The sequence below is a fragment of the Sapajus apella genome, unplaced genomic scaffold (genome assembly GCF_009761245.1).
Source record: "Sapajus apella isolate SASKATOON/1434 unplaced genomic scaffold, GSC_monkey_1.0 scaffold175, whole genome shotgun sequence".
In the NCBI taxonomy this organism is placed as follows: domain Eukaryota; kingdom Metazoa; phylum Chordata; class Mammalia; order Primates; family Cebidae; genus Sapajus; species Sapajus apella.
In genome coordinates this window covers 873,136-900,977 of record NW_022437115.1, presented here as the reverse complement: position 1 = coordinate 900,977, position 27,842 = coordinate 873,136, and the positions used below count along the sequence as shown (strand labels likewise).

The window sequence follows — 27,842 nt, the reverse complement described above, 5'->3', positions numbered from 1 at the left end:
AAAAAAAAAAAAAAAAAAAAAAAAAAAAAAAAAAAGAAAGAAATCAAGATACCTGAAGCCTTCTACCCAACCTCAATCACTTGTGTTGCATCATCTCACTCAAGCAACACACTAAGGCCAGCCAAGATAAAAGGGAATTAAGGGCCACCTCTCAGTGGGGAAAGTAGCCAAGAATTTGCAGCTATCTTTTATTTACTGTATTATCCAAGATATGAAAGCATATGTCCAGACACAGGACACATAGAAGAACATTTATAGCCGCTTTATTCATAGGCATCCTTACACGGGAACAATCCAAATGTCTGTCAACAGGAGAACAGATATATTCCTTTTGTTGAATGCCACTATGCAATGAACAAGAATGAGCTAATGCATGTAACAACATGGTTGAACCTCAAAAACATTTTGCATGGATGAAGCAAGCGATGAAAAGACCATATGATTCCATTTACGTGAAAAGGAAGAAGAAGCAAAACTATTCTAAAATACAGGACACTTGGTTGTCTGAGAGCAAAAGAGGGACTCATCAAAGGGGACATGGGGCATTTCTACGGTGATGGAATGTTCTGTGTCTTGATTAGGGTGAGATTACACATTTGTCAAAACTCATCAAACTGTACACTTAAGAACAAGATACTTTACATAAATTTTGCCTCAATTTTTTAAAAGGGATACTCTTACCTTGTTGGCAAGACAGTAGCAATAGCATGAGTACAATTTCAGTAACTGGAAACTGAGTGAAGAGCAAGATAGTGAACATACTGAGGCTATGACCATTGATCATATTCAGTAAATAGTATTTGCTGAATATTTACCACAGGCTGGCTACTTTGCTAGGTGTCTTTACATTTTTCTCAATCCTTACAACAACTTTTTGAATTAAGTAATATCTGTCTTGCAGGTGAGGAAAGATTTGGAAAGGTGAAATAAGTAGCTCAAAGTCACAAAACCTGTAAGTGACAGAGTCTAGACTGAAACCCAGCCATGATTAGTTTATAACCATTGTCTGCCCACAGGGACACACACAAAACCCTGCAGACCTCGTATAGGCAACTGGCGTGTGTCTCTGATTTCTTAAAAGTTGGACACTAGGTTGTGAGAGAATAGAAACCTTCATTGTAGAAGATTATGATGGATTTCTTAATATCACACAAAAAGCCACAATTCATTTAATTCCAAAAAAAATGGAAAGCATGTTTGAGAAAGGTTTCAACATTAGCAGACTAGTAAGAATTAGTTCCTTTCCTCACTTAGATAACAATTAAAATCACTCTCTCTGGAGGTGGAAGGCCTGAGCTTGACTCCTGGCTCTGCTACTTTTGGCTGCGTGGTCTCAGGGACGTTTCTTAACTTCTCAGCACTGTCCTTAAACAGCTGTTGAAAGCATCCTCAGAGTTAATAGGCAGAAGAGCTGTGAAAGGCCCCTGACATTTAGCAAGTGTTCCAAACATTGTTTATTTTTTCTACTCAGGGCATTTCCTGTAACTGACTTAAAACCAAAAATGAGTCGATCATTACTTTGCCAATGTGACATGGTAGATGTGTTTTAGGTTAATCCTTACAGGAAACTTCCAGAGTACAGTAACTGCTATTACCCCCAGTGTTCAAGTTCATATAGTTATAAAGCTTCTGACAAAGCTGATATTTGAACAATATCTTCTTGACTCCAAAGCCTGCGCTTTTTCCCAGTAGAGAGCCAAGGGCAGTGATAAAAGGGATTCACCTTACACCTTTCAGGAGTAAAACCAGTTATTTTCTTCCAGGTTTGAATCTCTATTTACTGACTTGGAACTGAGGCAGGTAGAGCTGGGCATCTCCAGCTTTGGGGTGTCTGTCACCACCATGGAGGATGTCTTCATAAGGTAAGCACGTATAAAACTGTAAGACTCTGAGCTTCTTAGGGTCAGAAGCGATTTTAAAGGTCATCTCTCTAAACATTGCTCGATGCTTGAATCTTTTCTGTAGCAACCTCACTGAATGGCCTTCCAGCCTCTGACTTGTACTTCCAGTAACAGGAATACCTGAATCTCGGCCCACTGCAGCCTCTGCATCCCAGGTTCAAGCAATTCTCTTGCCTCAGACACCGGAGTAGCTGGGACTATGGGCGTCTGGCACCACACCTGACTAATTTTTGTATATTTAGTAGAGACGAGGTTTCACCATGTTGTCCAGGCTGGTCTCAAATTCCCAACCTCAAGCCGTCTGCCTTCCTCAGGCAACAGATATATTGCTGAATAACATCATTCGACAATCATAATTTTAGCAGAAATGTCTAGGAATGAAAAACAGAAAAAGATATTGTATCATTTGAGATGGTTTAGCCTGCAAATAACAGATAATCCCAACTCAGCAGGTTTAAACAATAAAGAAGATTTATTATTTTATTTAAAAAGAATTCCCCAGATGGGGCAGCTCGAGGGTTTGCAGATTCATCCACCAAATAGTCTTAGTGTCATGAAGCAGGCACGCAGGCTCAATTCTAGGTCAGCTTTGATGGAACACTGAAGGTATACTACCCGGGAGGCTGCGCCCGGCTGGAGAATGGTGATGAGAAAAGGTACTTTATCCAGTAGGGCAATCTTTGTCTTTTAACTGGAACACCTAGTCTATTTACAAGTATTTATAATATATTCAAATTTATATCTGTTACTTTATTTGATATTTTCTACCAGTCTTTCCAGTCTACGTAAATTTAAACAAAAAAATTTTTTTGGAGACAGAGTCTCAATCTGTTGTCTAGAGTGAAGTGCAGTGGTGAGATGTCAGCTCACTGTAACCTCTGCCTCTTGGGTTCAGGTGATTCTTCTGCCTCAGCCTCCTGAGTAGCTGGAACTACAGGCATGTGCCATCATGCCTGGCTAATTTTTATTTATTTATTTATTTATTTTTATGTATTTATTTATTTTTGAGACAAAGTCTTCCTCTGTCGCCCAGGCTGGAGTGCAGTGGTGCCATCTCAGCTCACTGCAGCCTCTGCATCCCAGGTTCAAGCAATTCTCCTGCCTCAGCTTCCCGAGTAGCTGGAACTTCAGGTGCCTGGCACCACACCCAACTAATTTTTATATTTTTAGTAGGGACGATATTTCACCATTTTGGCCAGGCTGGTCTCAAACTCCCAGCCTGTGATTTGTGACCTCAAGTGATTTGCCTGCCTTGACCTCCCAAAGTGCCTGGGATTACAGGTAATTTTTGTATTCTTAGTAGAGTTGGGGATTCTCCATGTTGACCAGACTGGTCTCGAGCTCCTGACCTCTAGGGATCCACCCACCTCAGCCTCCCAAAGTGCTGGGATTACAGGCATGAGCCACTGTACCTGGCCTTTAAACAAATTTTATTGATACATAATGTGCGTATGTATGGAATACATGTGATATTTTGATACATGCATATTTGACTTGAGATTTGATTGGTGTCTGCCTATAGACATCTTCCATGAGTTTAGGCTCCCCAGCCAGGTGCAGTGGTTCATGTCTCTAATCCCAGCACTTTGAGAGGCCGAGGCGGATGGATCACGAGGTCAGGAGTTCAAGACCAGCCTGACCAACATGGTGGAACCCCGTCTCTACTAAAAATACAAAAATTAGCCGGGCATGGTGTCATGCACCTGTAATACCAGCTACTTGGGAGGTTAAGGCAGGAGAATCACTTGAACCCAAGAGGCGGAGGTTGTGGGAGCTGCGAGTGTGGCATTGCACTCCAGCCTGGGTGACAGAGCAAGTCTCAAAGAAAAAAAAAAGAATCCCTGGCTATTGTTATCTCTTCACACAGGGCCTCTGCTCAAACATCTCCTCTCGTTCTGGAACTCCAATTAGACATATTAGATCTGATCAACTCTACTATGTGAACTTTTGAACTTTTGTTTTGTTTTGAGATGGAGTCTCACACCATTGCCCAGGCTGGAGTGCAGCGGTGAAATCTCTGCTCACTGCAAACTCCACTTCCCAGATTCAAGTGATTCTCCTGCCTCAGCCTCCCAAGTAGCTGGGATTACACGACCCGCTACCACACCCCGCTAATTTTTTGTATTTTTAGTAGAGATGGGGTTTCACTATGTTGGCCAAGCTGGTCTTGAACTCCTAACCTCGTGATCCACCTGCCTCGGCCTCCCAAAATGCTGGTATTACAGTCGTGAGCCACCATGCCCAGCTGAATTTTAACTTTTTAAATATTTTCCAACTCTTTGTCTCTCTGAGTTGCACTCTACACAATATCTCCTGATCCACATCCATGTCTTTGATTCTCTCTACAGGTGTTTCTGATCTTCAGCTAAATACTTCCATTGAGAGTATTTTATGGGGTTTTTTTCGTTTTTTTTTTTTTGTAGGGACGAGGTCTCATTATGACCTTGAACTCCTAGGCTCAAGTGATCTCCTGCCTTAGCCTCCCAAAGTGCTGAGATTACAGGCATGAGCCACTGGACACAGCTAGTTTTTAAAATGCTTACATTTTTATTGAAGTATAACATACATACCAAAAGGTGTGCAATCATTAAACCTGCAGCTCAGTTTTCATTTTTGAGTTTTTGAAATTTTGTTGTTTTTGTTATTTTGAGACAGAATCTTGCTCTGTTGCCCAGGCTGGAGTGCAGAGGTGTGATCTTGGCTCACTGCAACCTCTGCCTTCCAGTTTCAAGCAATTCTCCTGCCTCAGCCTCCCAAGTAACTGGGATTACAGGCGTGTGCCACCATGTCCAGCTAGTTTCTGTATCTTTAGTAGAGAAGGGGTTTCACCATGTTGGCCAGGCTGGTCCTGAACTCCTGACCTCAGGCGATCCGCCCACCTTGGCCTGCCAAAATGGTTGGATTACAGGCATGAGCCACTGTCCTGGGCCAAGTTGTTGAAATTTTTATATATTCTAGATATAATTATTTTGTCAGATATGTGTTTTATCTATATTTTCTTCCATTATGTGCCTTGCTTCTTTATATTCTTAGGGATAGCTTTTTTTTTTTTTTCTTGTGAGACAGCGTCTCACTCTGTCACCCAGGCTGGAGTGCAGTGGCCCAATCTTGGCTCACTGCGACCTCCACTGACTGGCCTGGGTTCAAGTGATTCTCCTGTCTTAACCTCCCACATAGTTGAGATTACAAACATGTGCTACCATGCCTGGCTAATTTTTTTTATTTTTAGTAAAGACAGAGTTTCACCATGTTGGCCAGGCTGGTCTCAAACTCCTGACCTCAAGTGATCCACCTGCCTTGGCCTCTGTGATTACAGGCATGAACCACTGCACCCAGCTAAGTGGTAGCTTTTGATTAGAAGTTTTTCATTTTTATAAAGGCTAATTTCTAAATTTTTTTTTTTTGAGACGGAGTCTCAGTCTGTTGCTAGGCTGGAATGCAGTGGCACAGTCTCGGCTCACTGCAACCTCCGTCTCCTGGGTTCAAGGGATTCCCCTGCCTCAGCTTCTGGAGTAGCTGAGACTACAGGTGCGTGCCACCACACCCGGTTAATTTTTGTATTTTAGTGGAGATGGGGTTTCACCATCTTGGCCAGGCTGGTCTCAAACTCCTGACATCAGGTCATCCGCCCGCCTCAGCCTCCCAAAGTGCTGCAATTACAGGTGTGAACCACCATGCTCAGCCCCTAAATTTTTTTGTTACTGTGCTCTGTATTCTTTCTAAAAAATATGCCCCTACCCTTAGATCACAAAGTTATGCTCCTGCCTTTTATTCAAGGAATTTTATCATTTTAGCTTTTACATAGTCCTGTAACACATTTTCTATTAATTTTTGGGTATGGCTGTGTGTGTGTGTGTGTGTGTGTGTGTGTGTGTACGTGCAAGACAAGGTCTCACTCTGTCACCCAGGCTGGAGTGCAGTGGTGTGATCACAGCTCACTGCAGCCTCCACCTCCTGGGCTTAAGCGTTCCTCCCACCTCAGCTTCCCAAGTAGCTGGGACTACAGGCACACACCACCACCCCCAGCTAAGTTTTTTATATTTTGTAGAGACAGGGCCTTGCTATATTGCCCAGGCTGATCTGGAACTCCTGGGCTCAAGCAACCTTCTCACCTCGCCTTTCCAAAGTGTTGGGATTATAGGCGTGAGCCATGGTGCCTAGACTTGTGTACAGTTTGATAAGAGGTTAAGTGGAAAAACATACACTGTTTTTTTTCTGCTCTCACATCACAGCAGTCAACACAGAAGACTCCTGTGATTACAATGTGTGGGAATTTCCCCCTAACAACAGGCAAGCAATCAGTTCTGCAGCAGACACCAGCTGCATGTCCTCCAATTCAGTTCTCAAGTATTTGGAGATAGCATCAGACCCCACAGATTGAAGGCTACATCTCACAAGACTTCCCACTTGCAGTGTCAATCACAAGCCCTGGGTTGTTTCACCTATCCATTTTTTTTTTCTTTCAATTGAGGAGGCCTCACTATGTTGCTCAGGCTAGTCTCTGTCTTTTGAGCTGGGCTTAAGTGATCCTCCTGCCTCAGCCTCCTGAGTTGCTGGGATTACAGGTGTTAGCTATTAAACACTTCCTGTGCTTCTGACTGACCAGCTGTAAACTAGGGATCCTACTACCCCCTCCTTAGGTACAATGAATTTGCTAAAGTGGCTCACAGAACTCAGGGAAACCCATTTCCCAGTTTACTATAAGGATATTACAAAGAATAGAGAAGAAGAGACACATAGGGGAAGGTATATGGGAAGGGGCATGAAGCCTCGGTGGCCTCCCCGGGTGTGACACCCTCCAGGAACCTTCAACTGTTCACCTATCTGGAAGCTCCTCTTGGGCCTTTTATGGGGACTTCATTGGATAGGCATGACTGAAGCATGGACAACTGTGTAGACATGAGACTGGTCAAAAAGAGCGCTATGTAATACTAGCAGTCTGCCTGGGGCAACCCAGCAAGCCCTGTTTGTTCAGATCCTTCCTGGCCTCTCTGCAGTACTCCTTCCCCCAGGGTATGGGATAGTACACCTTCTAAAATGGTGGGGCGGTCTCATGACCTACAGTCAGATGAGATAGTTCTTTATGGCCAGCTCCAAGACAGAAAGATGGGGGAAGATTATATTTTTAGTTTCTGTGGCCTGCCTTGGGGAGAAATAATAGCTATGGGAGTTATTAGCCAGGAACTATGAAAGAAAACATTTTTTATTGACCCCTGTGACAGAATGATGTCACCACCTCAACCCCTGTGATCTGTTGTTTTATCACAGGGCTTGAGGCTCATTTTCTTCTATGTAAGTAGCCAGATGAGACCAACTATTTGTTGCAAAGACTTTTTTTTCCACATTGAGTTGTTCTGATGCCTTCACCAAAAATCAGTTGACTGTACGTCTCTACATTCCCTCTTCTGTTTCATAGATCTGTTTGTCTCTCCTGTGCCAGTACTACACTGCTGAGATTCCTGTGGCTTTGTAGTATGTCTTGAAGTCAGGTAGTATATAGTTCTTCCAGCTTTGTTCTATTTCTTGAAGATTGTTTTGGATACTGTAGATCCTTCACATTATCATGTAAATTTTAAAATAAACGTGTCTATTTCTTTGAGGCAGCCGTGAGCTGTGATCACCACTGAAATCCAGCCTGGGCAACAAAGTGAGATCCAATCTCTATTTTTTTTAAGAGTGTGTGTGCGTGTACACACACACAATATACGATATATACATATATATGATCATCTATACTTATATATACACTGTAAATGTATATATAGTATCTATATACATACAAGTGCATATATATGTAGCATGAATATATAATGTGTGTATATATACACATATTGGTATATATAGTTTACATACATTTAGTATATATAGTTTACATACATTTACATACATACACACACTAACTGTATGTAAACTATATATACTAATATGTGTGTATATATATACACATATATATATTAGTGTATATATACTATATGTACTGTACATACATACACACACACATTGGTTAGTTAACTCAATACTTGGAACTTATTTAAGACTATACTGGCCAGCTTATAGCCAGTATATACTACACACACACACACACACACACACACACACACACACACACACACACATATTTATATATGTGTGTTTCAATGTTTATGGTTATGTGAGATGGTTATATAATAATATGATATCCTTGATTATGCTGTTAAACCTGGATAGCATAAATATGATATATATATATAGATCAGAATGAAGCATACTTCATTCTGAACTCAAAATCCCTTGGCCTATCCATTGATTGTTTACCAATCCGTGGCCTAGAGTCTCAGCAGGGCTGTGTTTTATAATTTTCAGTTTTGCTAATGAAATAGATATTAAATGATACATCATTTTGTTTTAATTTGCATGTGGACTCTTTTAGGGAAAATGACAAAAATCTATTCATACTGGCATTACCTCAGTTATTTGGAAAGTTATTGGTTTGTTAACTCAATACTTAGGACTTATTAAGACCTTGCTAGCCTGTTATAGCCAGTATCTACTTGCTACCCATTATGTATAATCTAGATACAGCTTTTATTCTTCTTTATTCTTATCCTAACTTATTTTTTTTTCAAATACCATATTACTTTCATTCTTCACATTCAAATGAAATGTGCTGTGGTTTTGAGAGTTTCTATTTGTTTTTGCTTTTGGTTTGGTTTAGGGTTTGTATGTTGGCAGATGCCAGTACAGCTGTCATCCCAAACATCAGACGTCCCTCTATCCATCCCCAGCCCCTGCTTAGCAGAATTCCTGTTGACAGAATTAAACAACTTCATTCAAGGATCTTCTCAGTGCAGACTGGGCTGCCAATCACACCAAACACTGGGGTAAGTAAGTCACAAATTCCAAATGCATGCAAGAAAACACATAATGGTTTAATTCTTGGAAATACACTCTCTTTCTGTCAATAAGTTACGTCAGCCTTTTATAGAAGCTTAAGAAAAAATATGCACATTTTAGGTATAAAAGATTGGCCGTGCCAGTTTGAGCACTATCACAGTCTCTGCTGTAGTTCAAAGGCAAAGGGTGATGGTCTGAACAGGATTAACCCAGTATAGGAAAGGATCATAAAAGATTATAAGAGAGGTTTTGGCCATTCCTCTGACCAGGAAGAAGACAGAATAAAAGTGCTAAATCTGCTGGCCAGAAAGCGTATATCTTTCACTGTGAAACAAATCATGTATCGCTTGGAAGTAAAACTTTTAAAAATATATCTTTATTAAATGTATGGACAACCTGTAATGTTCCTTTAATGTTGAAAAAAGGATATTGTGCTGGGCATGGTGGCTCACACCTGTAATCCCAGCACTTTGGGAGGCTAAGGTGAGTGGATCATCTGAGGTCAGGAATGCAAGACCGGCCTGGGCAACATGGTGAAACCCTGTCTAAACAAAAAAACAAATAAATAAATAGCTGGGCATGGTGGTGGGTGCCTATAATCCCAGCTGCTCAGGAGGCTGAGGCAGGAGAATCACTTGAACCCCAGAGGCGGAGGTCGCAGTGACAGTGAGCGGAGGCTCCAGCCTGGGCAACAAGAGCAAGACTCTGTCTTAAAAAAAAGAAAAAGAATATTGATGTGCATTTTATGAAGTGTTCTTGATTAGCTATACACAAGTATTAATGTAAAATAAAACTGACTTTCGTGGATTAGTCAAGAGAGTAACTTATTGTTTTATAACCTTGAATCACACAATTACAGGGAAGCTGTCATCCACTGACCCTCCAAGTTGGGAAAGGTCTTGGAGTCAACTAGGTCAGCCACCTGTCTCATACAGGAGGCAAAACAAGACCCCATCTCTAAAAAAGATTCAAAAAATTAGCCAGACATGGTGGTGCACACCTGTAGTCCCAGCTACTAGGGAGGCTGAGGCAGAAGGATTGCTTGAGCCCGGGAGGTCAAGGCTGCGGTGAGCCAAGATCATACCACTGCCCTCCAGCCTGGGTAACAGAGTGAGACCGCATCCCAAAAAAGAAAAAAAATCTTAAGTTCAAAGAGTTTTAACTTGAAGCAAATTTTGAACATATTGAAAAGTTAGTTATACGTAGTATTAGGGAGTGCAAGTGGGCAGGAGCCAGGGGCCACTTCAGTGCCTCCAGCTTCCATCTGTGACCATGTTAATGCTGTGTTTCTCTTTTTTTTTTTTTTTTAATTGTAGTTCAGTCTTCTCTGCCAACAATTTTATGCCATGCTCCTGAAAAAGGCCACATATTCTTGGCGCAACTGGATGTTGATGTTATCAATACAGATCGTGGTCCCTCTGGTGATCACCATGTTAAGCCTCATGTTCTTCAACTTCAAAGAAAGAATCACGGAAAATGTCCCATTGGAGCTGACTCTGAAAACATATGGTCAGACCATTGTTCCTTTCTTTATTTCTCAGAATTCCAGGCTGGATCCTCAACTTTCAGAACGCTTTGCAAATATGCTTACGGCTGAGGGACAGATTCCTCTGGAGGTTCTGGGTAAGTACCAGGCCCAGGAAAATGGGGCATGAAACCACCCTATTGTTGTTTTTATTGAAGCCATGTGCTGCTGGGCCGCATGGTGCTCTCTGAAGTTAGAAATAAATAGAAATCTCAGAAAACCATATCTCAAACCTCAAATGACAGGAAAGGTAGAGTCCCTAGAAATAAGACCAAGTATGTGCCTTTCTAGGAATGAAAGCATGCCCCAAAATAAAATTGTGGGGGTTTTGGGTGTGTGTGTGTGTGTGTGTGTGTGTGTGTGTGTGTGTGAGTGATGGAGTCTTGCTCTGATGCCCAGGCTGGAGTGCAATGGTGTGATCACGGCTCACTGCAACCTCCGCTTCCTGGGTTCAAGCAGTTCTTCTGCCTCAGCCTCCCAAGTAGCTAGTACTACAGGTGGCCGACACCACACCCAACTAATTTTTGTATTTTTAGTAGACATGAGATTTCACCATATCGGCCAGGCTGGTCTTGAACTCCTAATCTCAGGTGATCCACCCACCTTGGCCTTCCAAAGTGCTGGGATTTCAGGCATAAGCCACTGTGCCCGGCCTCCCAAAATAAAATTGATAAACTATTCAATATGTTTGAATTGTATTGAAAGGACAGCTACACTTCTTTTTTTTTTTTTTGAGGTGGTGTCTCAGTCCATTGCCCAGGCTGGAGTGCAGTGGCACCATCTCAGCTCACTGCAACCTACACCTCCCAGGTTCAAGCGATCCTCCTGCCTCAGCCTCCCAAGTAGCTGGGATTACAGGCACATGCGACCATGTCCAGCTAATTTTTGTATTTTCAGTAGAAATGGGGTTTCACCATATTGACCAGGCTGGTCTTGCACTCCTGACCTCATGATTCACCCACCTCAGCCTCCCAAAGTGCTGCGATTACAGGTGTGAGCCACCGTGACTGGATGAGATCTCCACTTCTTTCAAGAGAGTTTATGCATGACGTGGTGACAGACATAAAGAAAATTAGGCAAATGAGAAAAGGAGAACATTATTAACTTCAAGGGGAAAGTTGTACAACAAAACATACTACTTGCTTCAGTTGTAATAATTTTTACTTAGTCATAATAATGTCAAAACTGACTATTGTTTCAGCCAAAATTATGATGTAACTCTAGTGAGAGGAAGGTAAGGGGAAATCTGTAGGGCTGTAAGAGAGGATGGTTGTAAGAGAACAAAATCCTTGCTTCCATCGTGAGACATCATCAGCTCAATGTGCTGTTTAGCAACGTGGAGAAACAGCTGGTAAAAGATGTGAAAGGGGTTGCTTCTGGTGAATGGGCATTGGGGAGGATCAGGGCTAGGGAAGAGCACAGCTGTTTCTTGTATAACTATTTGAATTTAAAAATTATATTCATGCATTATTTTGATTAACATTTTAAAATAATTACTTTTTTAAAAGAAAGATTTCAAGTGCAGAACATGATGTGTCAAAATAGTTGGCATCATAACACCCTGCCTCTCTAGGCCCTGGTTTCTTCATATTCCAAATGGGGAGAATGACAGACCTCACCTCGCAGCATCGTTGGGTGATTTCCTGAGTGCTTGTCAAGCGCTTTGCACAGGTGCACCATGTGAGCACTCAGCCAGTGGCACTGGTACTGTTGTTTTTGTCATTGTGATTGAAGGTCCCTTCAGCACTAAAGAGTTTAGATTTCTGGACTCTAGGTGGGTTGTATATTTGAATTTGACTTGGCACCGTATGCTTAGAATACAACAAACAGCATCATTACCAGCCCTCAAGGAGCTTCTAGTCCTGAGATCTTATGCATAAATGACAGATACAACACAAAGTGACAGTGACTGCAGTTGGAATGCTGTGGAATTACACGAACAAGTGTCAGCCGTGGAGGGTCAGAGTAGGCTCCCGAGTGAGAGCCCAAGGTATGAGTAGGCGTTGACTGATGGAAGGGAAAAGTAACCCAGAGAACATTCCGAACAACAAGAGGAACATTTGTAAGCATGGGGCACTGTAAATCCTTAGGTTTGGCTGGAGCTAAGCATAGTGATGGGCTGAATTTGGATAGCGATGGGCTCTGTACCTCGTGCAGGAATTTGGCTTTTGTTGTGAGGGCAGTGGAGAGCCACTGCAAGTTGTTTGGTGGGGTGCATTATGGCCAAATGTGTCCTTTCAATCAGACTGGAGGTACCAGATAGAATACAAATCTGGCCGGGTGCAGAGTCTCATGCCTGTAATCCTAGAAGTTCGGGAAGCTGAGGTGGGTAGATCACTTACGGCCAGGAGTTCAAGACCAGCCTGGCCAAAATGGTGAAACCCCCGTCTCTACTAAAAATACAAAAATTAGCCAGGCGTGCTGGCACGTGCCTATGGTCCCAGTTATTTGGGAGGCTGAGGCAGAAGAATCAATTGAACCTGGGAGGCAGAGGCTGCAGTGAGCCAAGATCCTGCCACTGCTCTCCAACCTGGGCAACAGGTAAGACTCTGTTTTCAAAAAAAAGAAGGCAAGATCTTCACTGGGGGCTACATAAACCAGGTACAGATGATGAGATCCAGACCCAGTCAAGGCAGTGGGAAGGAGAGAAGCAGACAATTGGAAGAAACTTAAAAGGCTAATAGAGCCAGGCACAGTGGCTTATACCTGTAATCTCAACACTTTGGGAGGCTGAGGCAGGAGGATCACTTCAGTCCAGGAGGTCAGGTCTGCAGTGAGCGATGATCACATCACTGCCCTCCAGCCTAGGGAACAAAGAAAGGCTCCTTCTCTAAAAATATGAATAAATAAATAAAATAAAGGAAAAATGGACAATACTCCAAAATTGACTGGAATTCCAGGGCAGGGTATGGTGAGAGGAGGCCTGCTTTCAGAGGTGGGTTGGGGTTAGCGATGAAATACCTAGGAGAAGCAGCAGGTTGCCAGAGACCGATGGTGACTTCTCCCCACCCCACTGGGCCTGGTGTGATGCTTGTTCTTACTGCCTGGTGGATATTTTGCTCCCTTCTAGGTTCTGTAGAAGAGTTCCTATTGAAAAAATCAAAAGAGGAACCTGGGGACTTTGATAAGCTCTACTTAGTGGCAGCTTCCTTTGAAGACGTGGGAAATCACACCATAGTGACAGCGCTGTTCAACAACCAGGCATACCATGCTTCTGCCCTGGCTCTGGCACTGGTGGACAATTTTCTCTTCAAGTTGCTTTCTGGTGCCAGGGCTTCCATTACCGTATCCAACCACCCTCAACCTCCGACATTTGTGAAGGAGGAGGAGAATTTGTGGTATCAGTATGTGTGAATTTTCTTCTCTCCATCTACACCTCTGTAGGTCTCCACCGCTTTCCACCTATTTCTGCCTGTCTTTGCTTCTTGTTTTAATTGCAAATTGTTATTTGGAAGATGGTTGCTATTAGCAGTTCCACTTACTCTGCTACGTCTCACCTTATGTCCTGTCTTTTACAGGGGCCCTAAAGGACATTACCTTGTTATCAACTTGCTTTTTGGATTAGCTTTCCTGTCTAGCTCTTTTTCCATGTTGACAGTTAGAGAGAGGCTCGTTAAGGCCAAGCATGTCCAGTTTATCAGTGGAGCTTATGTGGCCATTTTCTGGCTCTCCGCTCTGCTGTGGGACCTCATCTCCTTCCTCATCCCCAGTCTGCTGCTGTTGGTGAGTGCTGGAGGGTGCCGGGATCCTTCAGCTGCATATGGTCGAGGGTTTCTCCTGGGGACCCCTGCATAGAGCCAGAACCAACTGGGAAGCCTAGGTTGGCAATTCTGCCCCCAGTGGGGACCCAGGGTGTGAGATCTTCGTCATCACTGACCCTTGGTAGAAGACTCAAGTTCCCAGCTTTGTTAGGAGCAGAGGGACCTGCTTTGGGGTCTCTATGTGGCCCCCTCAAGAGTTTCTTCTTCAAGCTAGTAAGGAGCAGTACTTTGGGGACATATGTTTATTGTCCAGAAATACCTCACCAGGGTACTGACGGGCTGAAGTACTTAATTGTGGCCCCCTGGTTATTTTATGCAGAATGGACCACTTCATGCTTTGTTCTGCCTGTGTTTCGTGAGCATCTCCGAGCCCCTTATCGCACTACACTGCACCACTGATTTCCAGGGCAGCTCCCAGAGAACAGGGTTTAGGGCTTGCTCATCTCTGCATGTGCAGATGAGTAGAAGGGAAGTGCCCACTCAGTATTGCTAATACCTTACTTTTAAAATTGAGATTCTGATATTCTTTCTCCAGTGTTTAGGATTGACTCTTAATGACTTTTCCAAATTCTTCCCCTGCCCCTCCTAAGGTGGTGTTTTTATACTATCGTGAGGAAGCTTATACACACAATGAAAATGTCCTGGCTGTTATCCTGCTGTTAATGCTCTATGGCTCCTCTATCATCCCCTTCGTCTACTTGGTCAGCTTCTCTTTCAATAACGTGGGCAACACCTGTGTCAAGCTGATCATCATGCTCACCTTCCTCAGCATCTGCCCCTTCATCCTTGTCTCAGTCACAGGTGAACAAGGTGAGGACTGCACAGCACACAGCACATATAGCTTTGATTTTCCCTCCAGCAGTCTCCAAAGTTGTACCCAGGAAACTGCATGTCTACTAAAGACCTGTGAGGGAGTGTCCACAGCAGCTGTTGCCTGAAGAGTCCCCAGTGTGAATGTCCCAAACACACATCTCCAGGAGAATGGATGATTACTACTCACAAATTTAAAAAGGGACCTGAAGTCGCATGGATGGATATCAAAGACAATGTTGAGCAAAAGAGTGAACACTGTATGATGCCACTAATGAAGTCCACAGACAGGCAAAACTAGTCCTGGAGATGGAACCAGAAAAGTGGTTGCCTCGGGGTTGGGGAGAGGGAGATTGGCTAAAAAGAGACTAGGGAACTCTCTAGAGTGATGGAAATGTTCTTTATGTTGACTGAGGTGTTGGTTACATGGGCTTATAGATTTTTCAAAATTCATCAAATTGTCTACTTATGATCTATGCACGTCATTGAAATATATAATTCCTCAGTAAAAAAGATAATAAGTAAATGGCAGGGGCACGACCTCAACCTTGGCAAAATAAACTTTCTAAATTAACTGAGACCTGTCATATTTTCTGGGTTCACAGAGCCAAGGCTGACAGGCTGCTCGGTGAGTGTGCAGTTAGAGTGAAGGAAGCTGCAAGTGAGTGCCATTCAGGCCTGGCACCTCAGGCCTCGTGCCGCCCTTTGTGTTTGTGACACCGTGTCTATGAGTCAGGCTGGATAGGCATGCTGATATTTTACCTCCATTACATTCTTTCCCATTTGCATTTATCCTGAACACCTCCTTCACATAGACTTTGCGTTTTGTTTTGTTTTTCTTAAAAATGAATTAACAGCTTCCCTCTACTTTTTTTTTTTTTTTTTTTTTGAGACGGCATCTCGCTCTGTCTCCCAGGCTGGAGGGCAATGGCGAAATCTCAGCTCACTGCAACCTCCACCCCCGAGGTTCAAGGGATTCTCCTGCCTCAGCCTTCTGAGTAGCTGGGATTACGGGTGCCCACCACCACACCCAACTAATTTTTGTATTTTTAGTAGACGTAGGGTTTCACCATGTTGGCCAGGCTGATCTCTGTTGCCAAGCTGGAGTGCAGTGGTGTGACCTCAGCTCACTGGAACCTCTGTCTCCCGGATTCAAGTGATTCCCCTGCCTCAGCCTCCCTAGTAGCTGGGATCATGCCCAGCTAATTTTTGTATTTTTAGTAGGGAAGGGTTTCATCATATTGGCCAGGATGGTCTCAATCTCTTGACCTCATGATCCACCCACCTTGGCATCCCAAAGTGCTGGGATTACAGATGTGAGCCACCGCACCCGGCTCCCTCTACTTTGAACTTGGGAGTCATTATGTCTCCTAAGAGACTCTTGATGATAGTTTTATCTCCACAAACTGTAGAGAAAGGAACTGCATTCTCTTCATCATATGTAAGATGACACTCAAACGGCCTGGAAGCCGGCAGTTCACCCCTGCTATCTGGACACAGATCATTTGTAAACCTCATCTCCTTCTACCCTCAGATCTCCCACCTCCACAGATGCAGCCCATGCTGGGGTTGTGCTCCTGATTTACCAAAACACACCATATTCTTCTTATGCATTCTCCTGCATCAACAACTGGAAAAAAGTAAAGTGGGGCTGGGTGTGGTGGCTCACACCTGTAATCCCAGCACTTTGGGAGGCCGAGGTGGGCAGATCACAAGGTCAAGAGATCAAGACCATCCTGGCCAACATGGTGAAACCCTGTCTCTACTAAAAATACAAAACTTACCTGGGCGTGGTAGCCCACGCCTGTAGTCCCAGCTACTCAGGAGGCTGAGGCAGGAGAATTGCTTAATCCCAGGAGGCAGAGGTTGCAGTGAGCTGAGATCATGCTACTGCACTCCAGCCTGGGTGACAGAGCGAGACTCCTTCTCAAAAAAAAAAAAAAAGTTAAAATGACAGATTCAAAAAGCATGACGGAAGAAAAATATTTAGGTCTTGGAGGCTGAATGACTTTAGAGGAAGAGGAGTCAGGGAGAACCAGTTTTCTGGTCTGGAGGGCTGGGAGTCTGATGGTATAAATATGGATACAGAATAAAGTAGATTAGGATAGATGATAGAGGATATGCCCTTGTCTTGCTGCAAGCAGAGTTAATGTTTTCCATTCTCTTCACAGATCTAGGCTACGTAACAATCTCAGAATCCTTGGATAATACATTCCTAATATTTCCAGGCCACTGCCTGGGAATGGCTTTCTCCAACTTATATTACAACTTTGGACTACAGAGGTTGTGCAGTATCAAGAACCTGAGCGAGACTAAATGCAATGACATTGGTGAGTATTGTAAATGGAATTTGTTAAATACGTTTTTGTTGAAGTATAATTCATATAAAATCTTCCCTTTTAAAGCTTACAAGTCAGTAATCTGTCATAAGAGTTTTTTTAAAAAGGACAAAATTTACAAGTCACTGTTTTTTGGTATATGCAGTTGTACAACCTTGACCACTATCTAATTCCAGAACGTTTTCATCACTCCAAAAGGAGGCCCTGTATCTATTAACAGTCACTCCCCATTCCCTTCTTCCCCCAGCCCCTTGAAATCACTAATCTACTTCCTGTCCGGATTTCCCTGTTCTGGATAGTTCACATAAATGGAATCACACAGTGTGTGGGCTTTGTGTCTGTCTTCTTTTACTTAGAATAATGTTTTCAAGGTTCACCCATGTTGTAACAGGGGTCAGTGCTTCATCCCTTTGCATAGCTGAATGTTAGTTAGTCCATTGCATGGTTATACCCCAATTTATCTTTTCATCTGTTGATGGACATGTGGGTTGTTTCTGCTTTTGCTATTATGAATAACACTATTATAAACATTTGGATATGAGTTTTTGTGTGAACATGTTTTCAGTTCTCTTGGGTATATATCTAAGAGTATGTTTGCTGGGTCATTTGGTAACTCTGTTTAGCTTTTTGAGGACCTACCAAACGGTTTTTCACATTAGCTGAACCATTTTACATTCTTACCAGCAAAGTATGAGGGTTTCAGTTTGTCCACATCCTCTCCAACACTTCAAAAAATTATTTACTTTGGCTGGGTGCGGTGGCTTATGCCTGTAATGCCAGCACTTGGGAGGCCGAGGCAGGTGGATCACAAGATTAGGAGTTCAAGACCAGCCTGGCCAACATGGTGAAACTCCATCTGTATTACAAAAATTAGCTGGGCAAGGGAGAAACCCAAGATGGCCTATTACTAGCAGCTCAGGATTGTAGTTCCCAGTGAAAGCGCTGAGAACGAGAGGGCGCCACACTTTCAGACGAACTTTTGTTGCTCACGGACCAGGAGATTCCCAGCGGAGAAGCCCCACGGGTCGCCAGTGCGACTCTTGTGGCCGGCGCGGCAGTTCTCGGTGCAGAGTAAACGGGACTGGGTCCCCTTTTGGTCGACGTTTGGAGCTCCAGGAAGGCGGAGTCGCCCATTCAGCTGATTGAAAAAGGGACTCAAGAAGGAAGCCAGACCGGAGACTCCCGGGCAGAAAAGCACCAAGAATCTTTTTTTTTTTTTTTTTTTTTTTTTTTTTGAGACGGAGTTTCACCCATGTTACCCAGGCTGGAGTGCAATGGTGCGATCTCGGCTCACCGCAACCTCCGCCTCCTGGGTTCAGGCAATTCTCCTGCCTCAGCCTCCTGAGTAGCTGGGATTACAGGCACGCGCCACCATGCCCAGCTAATTTTTTGTAGTTTTAGTAGAGACGGGGTTTCACCATGTTGACCAGGATGGTCTTGATCTCTTGACCTCGTGATCCACCCGCCTCGGCCTCCCAAAGTGCTGGGATTACAGGCTTGAGCCACCGCGCCCGGCCAAAAGCACCAAGAATCTTAATGCCGCTGTTTTGGCCAGCCCAGCCGGTTGCTCAGATTTCAGCGCTGGGAAACAACAAGTTGGACATCCACTCAGAGACCTAATTTGAAAGTCGGTAATTAGAAAGGCGACAGGTGGATAAATTTACAATCACGGAAAGAAACCAGCATAAAAAAGCTGAGAATACTCTAAATCAGAATGCCTCTCGCTCTACAGGGAATCATAGTTCCTCATCAAGAAGGGAACAAGGCCTGATGGAGAACAAGTGCGTTCCATTAACAGAATTAGGCTTCAGAAGGTGGATAATAAGAAACTTCTGTGAGTTAAAAGAGCATGTTCTAGCCCAATGTAAAGAAACTGAGAACCTTGAAAAAAGGTTGGACAAAATGCTAACTAGAATAGACAATCTAGAGAGGAATATAAGTGAGTTAATGGAACTGAAGAATACAATAGGAGAACTCCGTGAAGTTGCACAGGTTTTAACAGTCGAATTGATCAAGCAGAAGAAAGGATATCAGAGGTCGAAGACCAACTTAATGAAATGAAATGAGAAGACAAGATTAGAGAAGAAAGAGTAAAAAGGAATGAGCAAAGTCTCCAAGAAATATGGGACTATGTGAAAAGACCTAATTTACGTTTGATAGGTGTACCTGAATGTCATGAAGAGAATGAATCCAAGCTGGAAAATATTCTTCAGGATATTATTCAGGAAAACTTTCCTAACCTAGTAAGGCAAGAAAATACTCAACTCCAGGTAATACAGAGAACACCACAAAGATACTCCTCAAGTAGAACAACCCCAAGTCACATAATCATTAGATTCACCAGGGTTGAAACAAAGGAGAAAATTCTAAGGGCAGCTAGAGAGAAAGTCAGATTACCCATAAAGGGAAGCCTGTCAGACTCACAGCAGATCTTTCAGCAGAAACCCTACAAACTAGAAGAGAGTGGGGGTCAATATTCAATATCCTCAAAGAAAGGAATTTGCAACCCAGAATCTCATATCCAGCCAAACTAAGCTTCATAAATGAAGGAAAAATAAAATTTTTTCATGAACAAGCAAACACTCAGAGATTTTGTCACCACCAGGCCTGCTTTACAAGAGCTTCTGAAAGAAGCACTACACACAGAAAGGAACAACCAGTATCAGTCATCCCAAAAACTTACCAAAAGGTCAAGAGTATCTCCATGATGAAGAATATATATCAACTAATGGGCAAAATAGCCAGCTAGCATTAAACGACAATATTAAACTCACAAATATCAATATTAATCCTAAATTTAAATGGATTAAATGCCCCAATCAAAGACACAGACACGCAAATTGAATAAAAAATCAAAACCCATCGGCACGCTGTATCCAGATCCATCTTATAAGCAAGGACACACAAAGACTCAAAACAAAAGGTTCGAGGAAGACTCACCAACCAAATGGAGAGCAAAAAGAAAAAACAAAAAAAACAGGAGTTGTGTCTCTGACAAAATAGACTTTAGTAATAACAAAGACTAAAAGAAACAAAGAAGGATATTACTTAATGGTAAAAGGATCAATGTAACAACAGGAGTCAATGATCATAAATATATATGCACCCAATATAGGAACACCCAGATACATTAGACAAGTTCTTAATGACTTATAAGAGACTTGGACTCCCGCACAATAATAGCGGGAGACTTTGACACCACATTGTTAATATTCGATGGATCAACGAGATAGAAAATTAACAGGGACATCTATGATTTGAACTCAGACCTGGAACAAGTAAACTCAGTGAATATTTATAGAATTCTTCACCCCAGGTCCACAGAACATACATTTTTTCAGTATCACATTACACCTATTTTGAAAGTGACACATAAATGGAAGTAAATCACTGTTCAGCATTTGCATAGCATTTCACAGATTTAAATGAAATATTGGTTGGCTGTTTGTTTGTTATTTTCTTCCCTTATTCCTTCCTGTCTCTGCTGTTAAGCACAATTATTGGCATAAAAGAGGTTTTTAATACCTATTTTTAGATTGCATTCCAGCCTGGGCAATAGAGCAAGACTCCTGTTCTCTCTCCCCCTTTCTCTTTCTCTTTCTTTCTTTCTTTCATTAAAAAAAAAGAAGATCTTTCTTTCATTAAAAAGAAGAAGAAGAAGAAGTTTATTTTCATGTGGCTTTTTTATAGCATTTAAAAAAAAAATTAGCTGGGCATGGTTGTGGGTGCCTCTAATCTCACCTACTCAGAAGGCTGAGGCAGAGAATTGCTTGAATCCGGGAGGCAGAGGCTGCAGTGAGCCGAGATTGCACCACTGCACTGCAGCCTGGGGGACAGAGCGAGACTCTGTCTCAAAAACAAAAATTATTTACTTTTTAAGTTATGGTACATAGCATGAAATTTTTTTTCTTTTCTTTTTTTTTTTTTTTAAAACAGAGTCTTAGTCTGCTACATAGGCTGGAATGCAGTGGTACTGTCTTAACTCACTGCAGTCTCTGCTTTCTGGTTTCAAGTGATTCTCCTGCCTGAGACTCATGAGTAGCTGGGACTACAGGCACACGCCACCACACCCAGCTAATTTTTGAATTTTTAGTAGAGCTGGGATTTCGCCATGTTGGCCAAGCTGGTCTCAAACTTCTGACTTCAGGTGACCCACCTGCCTCAGCCTCCAGAAGTGCTGGGACTACAGGTGTGAGTCACTGTGTCCAACTGAAATTTGCTATTTTAAAGTGTACAGTTCAGTGGCATTAAGTACATTCAAATTGTTGTGAATTAGCACATCTATCTCCAGAACTTCTTTCATTTTGCAAAACGGACACTATGAACCCAATAAACAATAACTCACCATTCCCCTAACCCCTGCCCCTGGTCATCAACATTCCACTCTCTGTCTCTTTGAATTTGATTAAATGAAACAATTTCATTGAGCTCTCATTTCCTTTTGTGTATCTTTTTTTTTTTTTTTTTTTTGGAGACAGAGTCTCACTCTGTCACCCAGGCTGGAGTGCAGTGACGTAATCTTGGCTCACTGCAACATCCACCTCCCAGGTTCAAGCAATTCTCCTGCCTCAGCCTCCCGAGTAGCTGGGACTACAGTTGCCTGCCACCACACCTGGCTAATTTCCATATTTTCAATAGAGATGTATTTTCACCATGTTTGTCAGGCCGGTCTTGGACTCCTGACCTCGTGATCCACTTGTCTCAGCCTCCCAAAGTGCTGGAATTATACGTGTGAGCCACTGCACCCGGCCAGCCATTCATTTTTTTTTTTTTTTCTGAGACAGAGTCTCACTCCATCACCCAGGCTAGAGTGCAGTGGCGTGATCTCAGCTCACCGCAACCTACGACTCCCAGGTTCAAGCGAGTCTTGTGCCTCAGTCTCCAGAGTAGCTGAGATTACAGGCGCACACCACCAGGCCTGGCTCATTTTTGTATTTTTTGTAGAGACAGGGTTTCACCATGTTGACCAGACTGGTCTCAAAATCCTGACCTCAAGTGATCTTCACGCCTTGCCCTCCCACATTGCTGGGATTATAGGCATGAGCCACCTTGATTCATTTCAACCTGAAAGGTTCCTTTCAGCATTTTTTTTTTTTTTTTTTTTGAGACAGAGTTTTGTTCTTGTTGCCCAGGCTGGAGTGCAATGGCACGATCTCAGCTCACTGCAACCTCTGCCTCCCGTGTTCAAGCAATTCTCCTGCCTCAGCCTTCTGAGAAGCTGGCAACCTCCTGAGTAGCTGTAATCCCAGCTAGTCAGGAGGCTGAGGCAGGAGAATTGTGCCACAATGCCTGGCTAATTTTGTATTTTTAGTAGACACGGTATTTCACCATGTTGGTCAGGCTGATCTCAAACCCCTGACCTCAGGTGATCTGCCTGCCTGAGCCTCTCAAAGTCCTGGGATTACAGGCATGAGCCACTGTGCCTGGCCTCCTTTCAGCATGTCTTACAGGGCAGTTCTGGTGGTAATTTTATGCCCCCTTCTCCAACACTTTTTAATTTCCTTTAGAATATTGTATTATAAAGCCATGTGCAGTGGCATGCATCTGTAGTCCCAGCTATTCAGAAGACTGAGGTGGGAGGTTCACTTGAGTCCAGGGGCTTGAAACCAGCTTGAACAACATAGCAAAACCCCATCTGTTTTTTAAAAAGTTATTATAGCTTTTCTTTAATTAATTTATTTATTTATTTTTGAGACCGAGTTTCACTCTTGTTGCCCAGGTTGGAGTGCAATGATGTGATCTCGGCTCACCGCAACCTCTGCCTCCTGAGTTCAAGCAATTCTCCTACGTCAGCCTCCCCAGTACCTGGGATTACAGGCATGTGCCACCACACCCGGCTAATTTGTATTTTTAGCAGAGACTGGGTTTCTCCATATTAGTCAGGCTGATCTCGAACTCCCGACCTCAGGTGATCAGCCCACCTTGGCCTCCCAAAGTTCTGGGATTACAGGCGTGAGCCACCAAGCCCAGAATATCAGAGCGATTCTAATGAGTATACGGTAGTATCACGTTGTGGCTTTAATCTTTGTTTCCCTAATGACTAATGATGTTGAGCATCTTTTCATGTGCTTATTGGCTATTCTTGGGAGAGCTATTTAGTCAAATCCCTTCTCCATTTTCAGTTAGGCTATTTGTCATGAAGTTGTAAGAATTCTTTTTTTTTTTTTTTTTTTTTTGGGAGACCAAGTCTCTCTCTGTCACCCAGGCTGGAGTGCAATGGCACGATCTCAGCTCACTGCAATCTCTGCTTCCCAGGTTGAAGTGATTCTCCTGCCTCAGCCTCTCAAGTAGCTGGAACTGTAAGTGCACGCTGCTATGCCTGGCTAATTTTCTTTACTTTTAGTAGAGACGGGGTTTCACCGTGGTGCTTAGACTGGTCTCAACTCCTGAGCTCAGGCAATCATCCTGCTGCAGCCTCCCAAAGTACTGCGATTACAGTGGACGTGAGCCGCTGTCCCCAACCAAGCATTCTTTTTTTTTTTTTTTTTTTTTTTTGACAGTTCTTGCTCTGTCACCCAGTCACCCAGACTGGAGTGTAGTGGCATACGGCTCACTGCAGACTCAACCTCCTGGGCTCAAGCCATCCTCCCACCTGAGCTTCCTGCATAGCTGGGACTATGGGTGCGTGCCACTGCGCCCTGCTAATTTTTTATAGAGACAGTAGCCTCACTATGTTACCCAGGCCGGTCTCAAACTCCTGGCCTCAAGCAGTCCCCCTACGTCAGCCTTCCAAATAACTTGCAGGCATAAGCCACCACACACAGCCAATAATTCTTTATAAAGTTGGATACTAGACCCTTTTGATATATACAAATATATCAATTTCAAAAATTTCCTCCCATTTGCAGGTCGTCTTTTCACTTTTTTCTTTTCTTTTCTTTTCGAGATGGAGTTTCACTCTTGTTGCCCAGGCTGGAGTGTGATGGCATGACCTCGGCTCACTGCAACCTTCACCTCCCAGGTTCAAGCGATCCTCTTGCCTCTCAAGTAGCTGGGATTACAGGAGCATGCCACCATACTCTGCTAATTTTTTTGTATTTTTAGTAGAGACGGAGTTTCACTTTGTTAGCCAGGATGGTCTCCATCTCCTGACCTCAAGATCCACCTGCCTCAGCCTCCCAAAGTGCTGGGATTACAGGTGTGAGCCACCGCGCCTGGCCCACTTTTCACTTTCTTGATACTATCCCTTGACGAACAAAAGCTTTTAATTATGAAATTATGACAAAGACCAATTTATCTCTTCTCTTCTCTTTTGTGTTTTAGATATAAGAAACCATTGCCTTATTTAAGATAGGGAAGATTTACATCTGCATTTTGTTCTAAGAGTTTTAGCTCTTAGATTTAGGCCTTTGATTTATTTTGAGTTAATTTTTTATATAGTGTTAGGTAGAGATCCAAATTCATTCTTTTGCATATATGTGTAATTGTCCTAGTGCCATTTGTTGAAATGACAAACGTTTCTGTTTTGGAAGATTTTTAACTACACATTCAATTTCTTTTCTTTTCTTTTCTTTTCTTTCTTTCTTTTTTTTTTTTTTTTTTTTTGAGATGGAATCTTTCTGTGTCGCACAGGCTGGAGTATAGTGGTTCAATCTTGATCTTGACTCACTACTATCTCCATCTCCTGGGTTCAAGCAATTCTCCTACCTCAACATCCAAAGTAGCTGGGATTGCAGGCACATGCCACCATGCCCAGCTAATTTTTGTATTTTTTTTAGTAGAGACAGAGTTTCACCATGTTGGCCAGGCTGGTCTTGAACTCCTGATCTGTAATCCACCTGGCCTCCCAAAGTGCTGAGATTACAGGTGTGAGCCACTGTACCCAGCCCAAATTCAATTTCTTTAATAGTTCAGTTTATGTATTTCTTCTTAGATAAGTTTTGGTAATTTGTGGCTTTCAAAGAATAGGTTGATTTTAGCTCAGCTCAGTTGTCTTATTTATGTGCATAAAGTTGTTCATAATATTCCTTTATGATTATTTTAATGTCTGTGGGGTCTGTAGTGATGTAATAGCCTTGTTTTCTTTCCTATTATTGGCTATATTTGCTTTTTTGGCAGTCTTGTTAGAGATTTATCAACATTACCGCTGTTTTCAAAGAACCAACTTTTGGTTTCATTGACTTTTCTCTATCACTTTTGTTTTAATTTTGGTGATTTTTACTCTTTATGCTTTCCTTCCTTCTACTTGTTTTAGGTTTATTTTGCAATTCTTTTTTGTGTTATCTTAAGGTAGAAGTACAGGTTGTTTACTTGAGAACTTTTTCTTCTAATGTGAGCGTATAGCTACCCTCTGAACTGCTTTAGCTGCATCTTACTGTCTTGCCATCGTATTTTAATTGTCACTAAGAATATGCTCATAAAAGTGGACTTTTAAAAAATTAATGTTTTTTATTGAAAAATCATAACTGTATGCATTTATGGGAAACATTGTGATGTTTTGATGTATGTATATGGTGTGATATGTTTAAATCAAGCTGATTTTTGAAAATCAAGCCAATTAACATATCCACAGCTTCTCTTACCTGTCACTTCTGATGGCGAAACATTTCAAATTTCTTCTCTTAGAGATTTTCAAGACCAAGCCCAGTGGCTCACTTCTGTAATTCCAGCACTTTGGGATGCTAAGGCAGGTAGATCACTTGAGGCCAGAAGTTCAAAACCAGTCTAGCCAACATGGTGAAACACCACCTCTACTAACAATAGAAAAATTAGCCAGGCACAGTGGCATTCAATTGTAATTCCAACTCCTCAGGAAGCTGAGGCACGAGAATCCTTTGAACCTGGGAGGTAGAAGTTGCAGTGATTCAAGATAGAGCCACTGCATTCTAGCCTGTGTAACAGAGTGAGACTCTGTCCCAAAAAAAAGAAAGAGATTTTGAGATATACAATACATTGTTATTGACTGTAGTCACCCTGTTGGAATATCTGATGGGAGTATCAGCTCCATCAGATATCAAGACATCTTGAGATCTATTGTATTCAATAATGTTGAGATCAACAATAGATCTTAACATTATCTACGATAGAGGTCAACATTATTCCTCCTATCTGAAACTTTGTATCCTTTGATCAACAACTCCCCATTACTTCCCTCCCCACTCCCTAATCCCACCAGCCTCTGGTAACTATCATTCTAACTCTCTACTTCTATGGGTTCAACTATTCTATATTCCACATATAATTGAGATCATGTAGTGTTTGTCCTTCTGTGCCTGGCTTATTTCAGTTAGCATAGTGTCCTCCAGATCCTTTGATAATATTTTTGCTTTTCACATTTATATCTATAATCTACCTGAAATTAATTTTTGTGTCTGATACACAGTAGGAGTCAGCTTTCTTTTTTCTCACATGGATGTATATGAAATGTGACATGCTGATTCTAAAATGTGTACAGAAATATAAAGGGCCAAGAATAGCCAAGGAACTGTTGAAGATGATGGACAAGACGGGTACTAGCTCCATCAGATATCAAGACATTATAATGCTATATTAATCCAGACAATATTGTAAGACCAACAAGATATATAATGGGACCAGTGAAATAAAACAGAGTTCATAAACAGATCTGCAAAGTGCAGAAAAGTATGTACATGGAGATTCAATTTTTCTAGAATACATATGTATGTTTATATGTTTTTAGTAAAGAAAACTTGGAAAGACACACACCCCACTGTTAACAATAATTAATTATCATAGGACAGTGGGGTTGGTGGGATTTGAGGTAATTTTTTATTTTGTACTACTTATTTATTTAGAGACAGGGTCTTGGCTTGGTGCAATGGCTCACACCTGTAATCCCAGCAATTTGGGAGGCCAAGATGGATCACCTGAGGTCAGGAGTTAGAGACCAGCCTGGCCAATATGGCAAAGCCCTGTGTCTACTAAAAGTACAAAAATCAGGCTGGGTAAGGTGGTTCACACCTGTAATCCCAGCACTTTGGGAGGCCGAGGCAGGCGGATCACATGTTCAACAGATTGAGACCAGCCTGACCAACCTGGTGAAACCCCATCTCTACTAAAAATACAAAAATTAGCTAGGTGTGGTGGCATGTGCCTGTAGTCTCAGCTACTCGGGAGGCTGAGGCAGAAGAATCACCTGAGCCCAGGAGGTGGAGGTTACAGTGAGCCAAGATCATGCCACTGCACTCCAGCCTGGGTGACAGAGTGACTCTGTCTCAAAAAAAGAAAAATGGTATTTTATATATTTAAGCTGATTGGGAAGGACATATGCACAAGAAAAGCCAATAGCATATAGGAATTTTATTAATGTTAAAAATTGCACTTTGGGGCCGGGCGCGGTGGCTCATGCCTGTAATCCCAGCACTTTGGCAGGCCGAGGCGGGTGGATCACAAGGTCAAGAGATCGAGACCATCCTGGTCAACATGGTGAAACCCCGTCTCTACTAAAAATACAAAAAATTAGCTGGGCATGGTGGCACGTGCCTGTAATCCCAGCCACTCAGGAGGCTGAGGCAGGAGAATTGCCTGAACCCAGGAGGCGGAGGCTGCGGTGAGCCGAGATCGCACCATTGCACTCCAGCCTGGGTAACGAGAGCGAAACTCCATCTCAAAAAAAAAAAAAAAAAAAAATTGCACTTTGAAATCAATAAAAAATAGATTATTCAATAGTGTT

At 42.6% G+C, this 27,842-nt stretch overlaps 1 protein-coding gene across 1 annotated transcript in view; it reads left to right on the top strand.

Annotated features, from left to right (window-relative positions):
- LOC116542898 (ATP-binding cassette sub-family A member 17-like) overlaps positions 1 to 27,842 on the top strand; it is a 119,479-nt gene that overhangs the window by 74,853 nt on the left and 16,784 nt on the right. The window contains exons 15-22 of the mRNA XM_032268088.1: positions 1,764 to 1,862; positions 8,596 to 8,761; positions 10,091 to 10,397; positions 13,370 to 13,643; positions 13,818 to 14,022; positions 14,651 to 14,870; positions 17,042 to 17,209; positions 18,181 to 18,280. Of these exons, the coding sequence (XP_032123979.1) occupies positions 1,764 to 1,862; positions 8,596 to 8,761; positions 10,091 to 10,397; positions 13,370 to 13,643; positions 13,818 to 14,022; positions 14,651 to 14,870; positions 17,042 to 17,209; positions 18,181 to 18,280 (1,539 nt within the window). The remainder of the gene's footprint in view (positions 1 to 1,763; positions 1,863 to 8,595; positions 8,762 to 10,090; positions 10,398 to 13,369; positions 13,644 to 13,817; positions 14,023 to 14,650; positions 14,871 to 17,041; positions 17,210 to 18,180; positions 18,281 to 27,842) is intronic.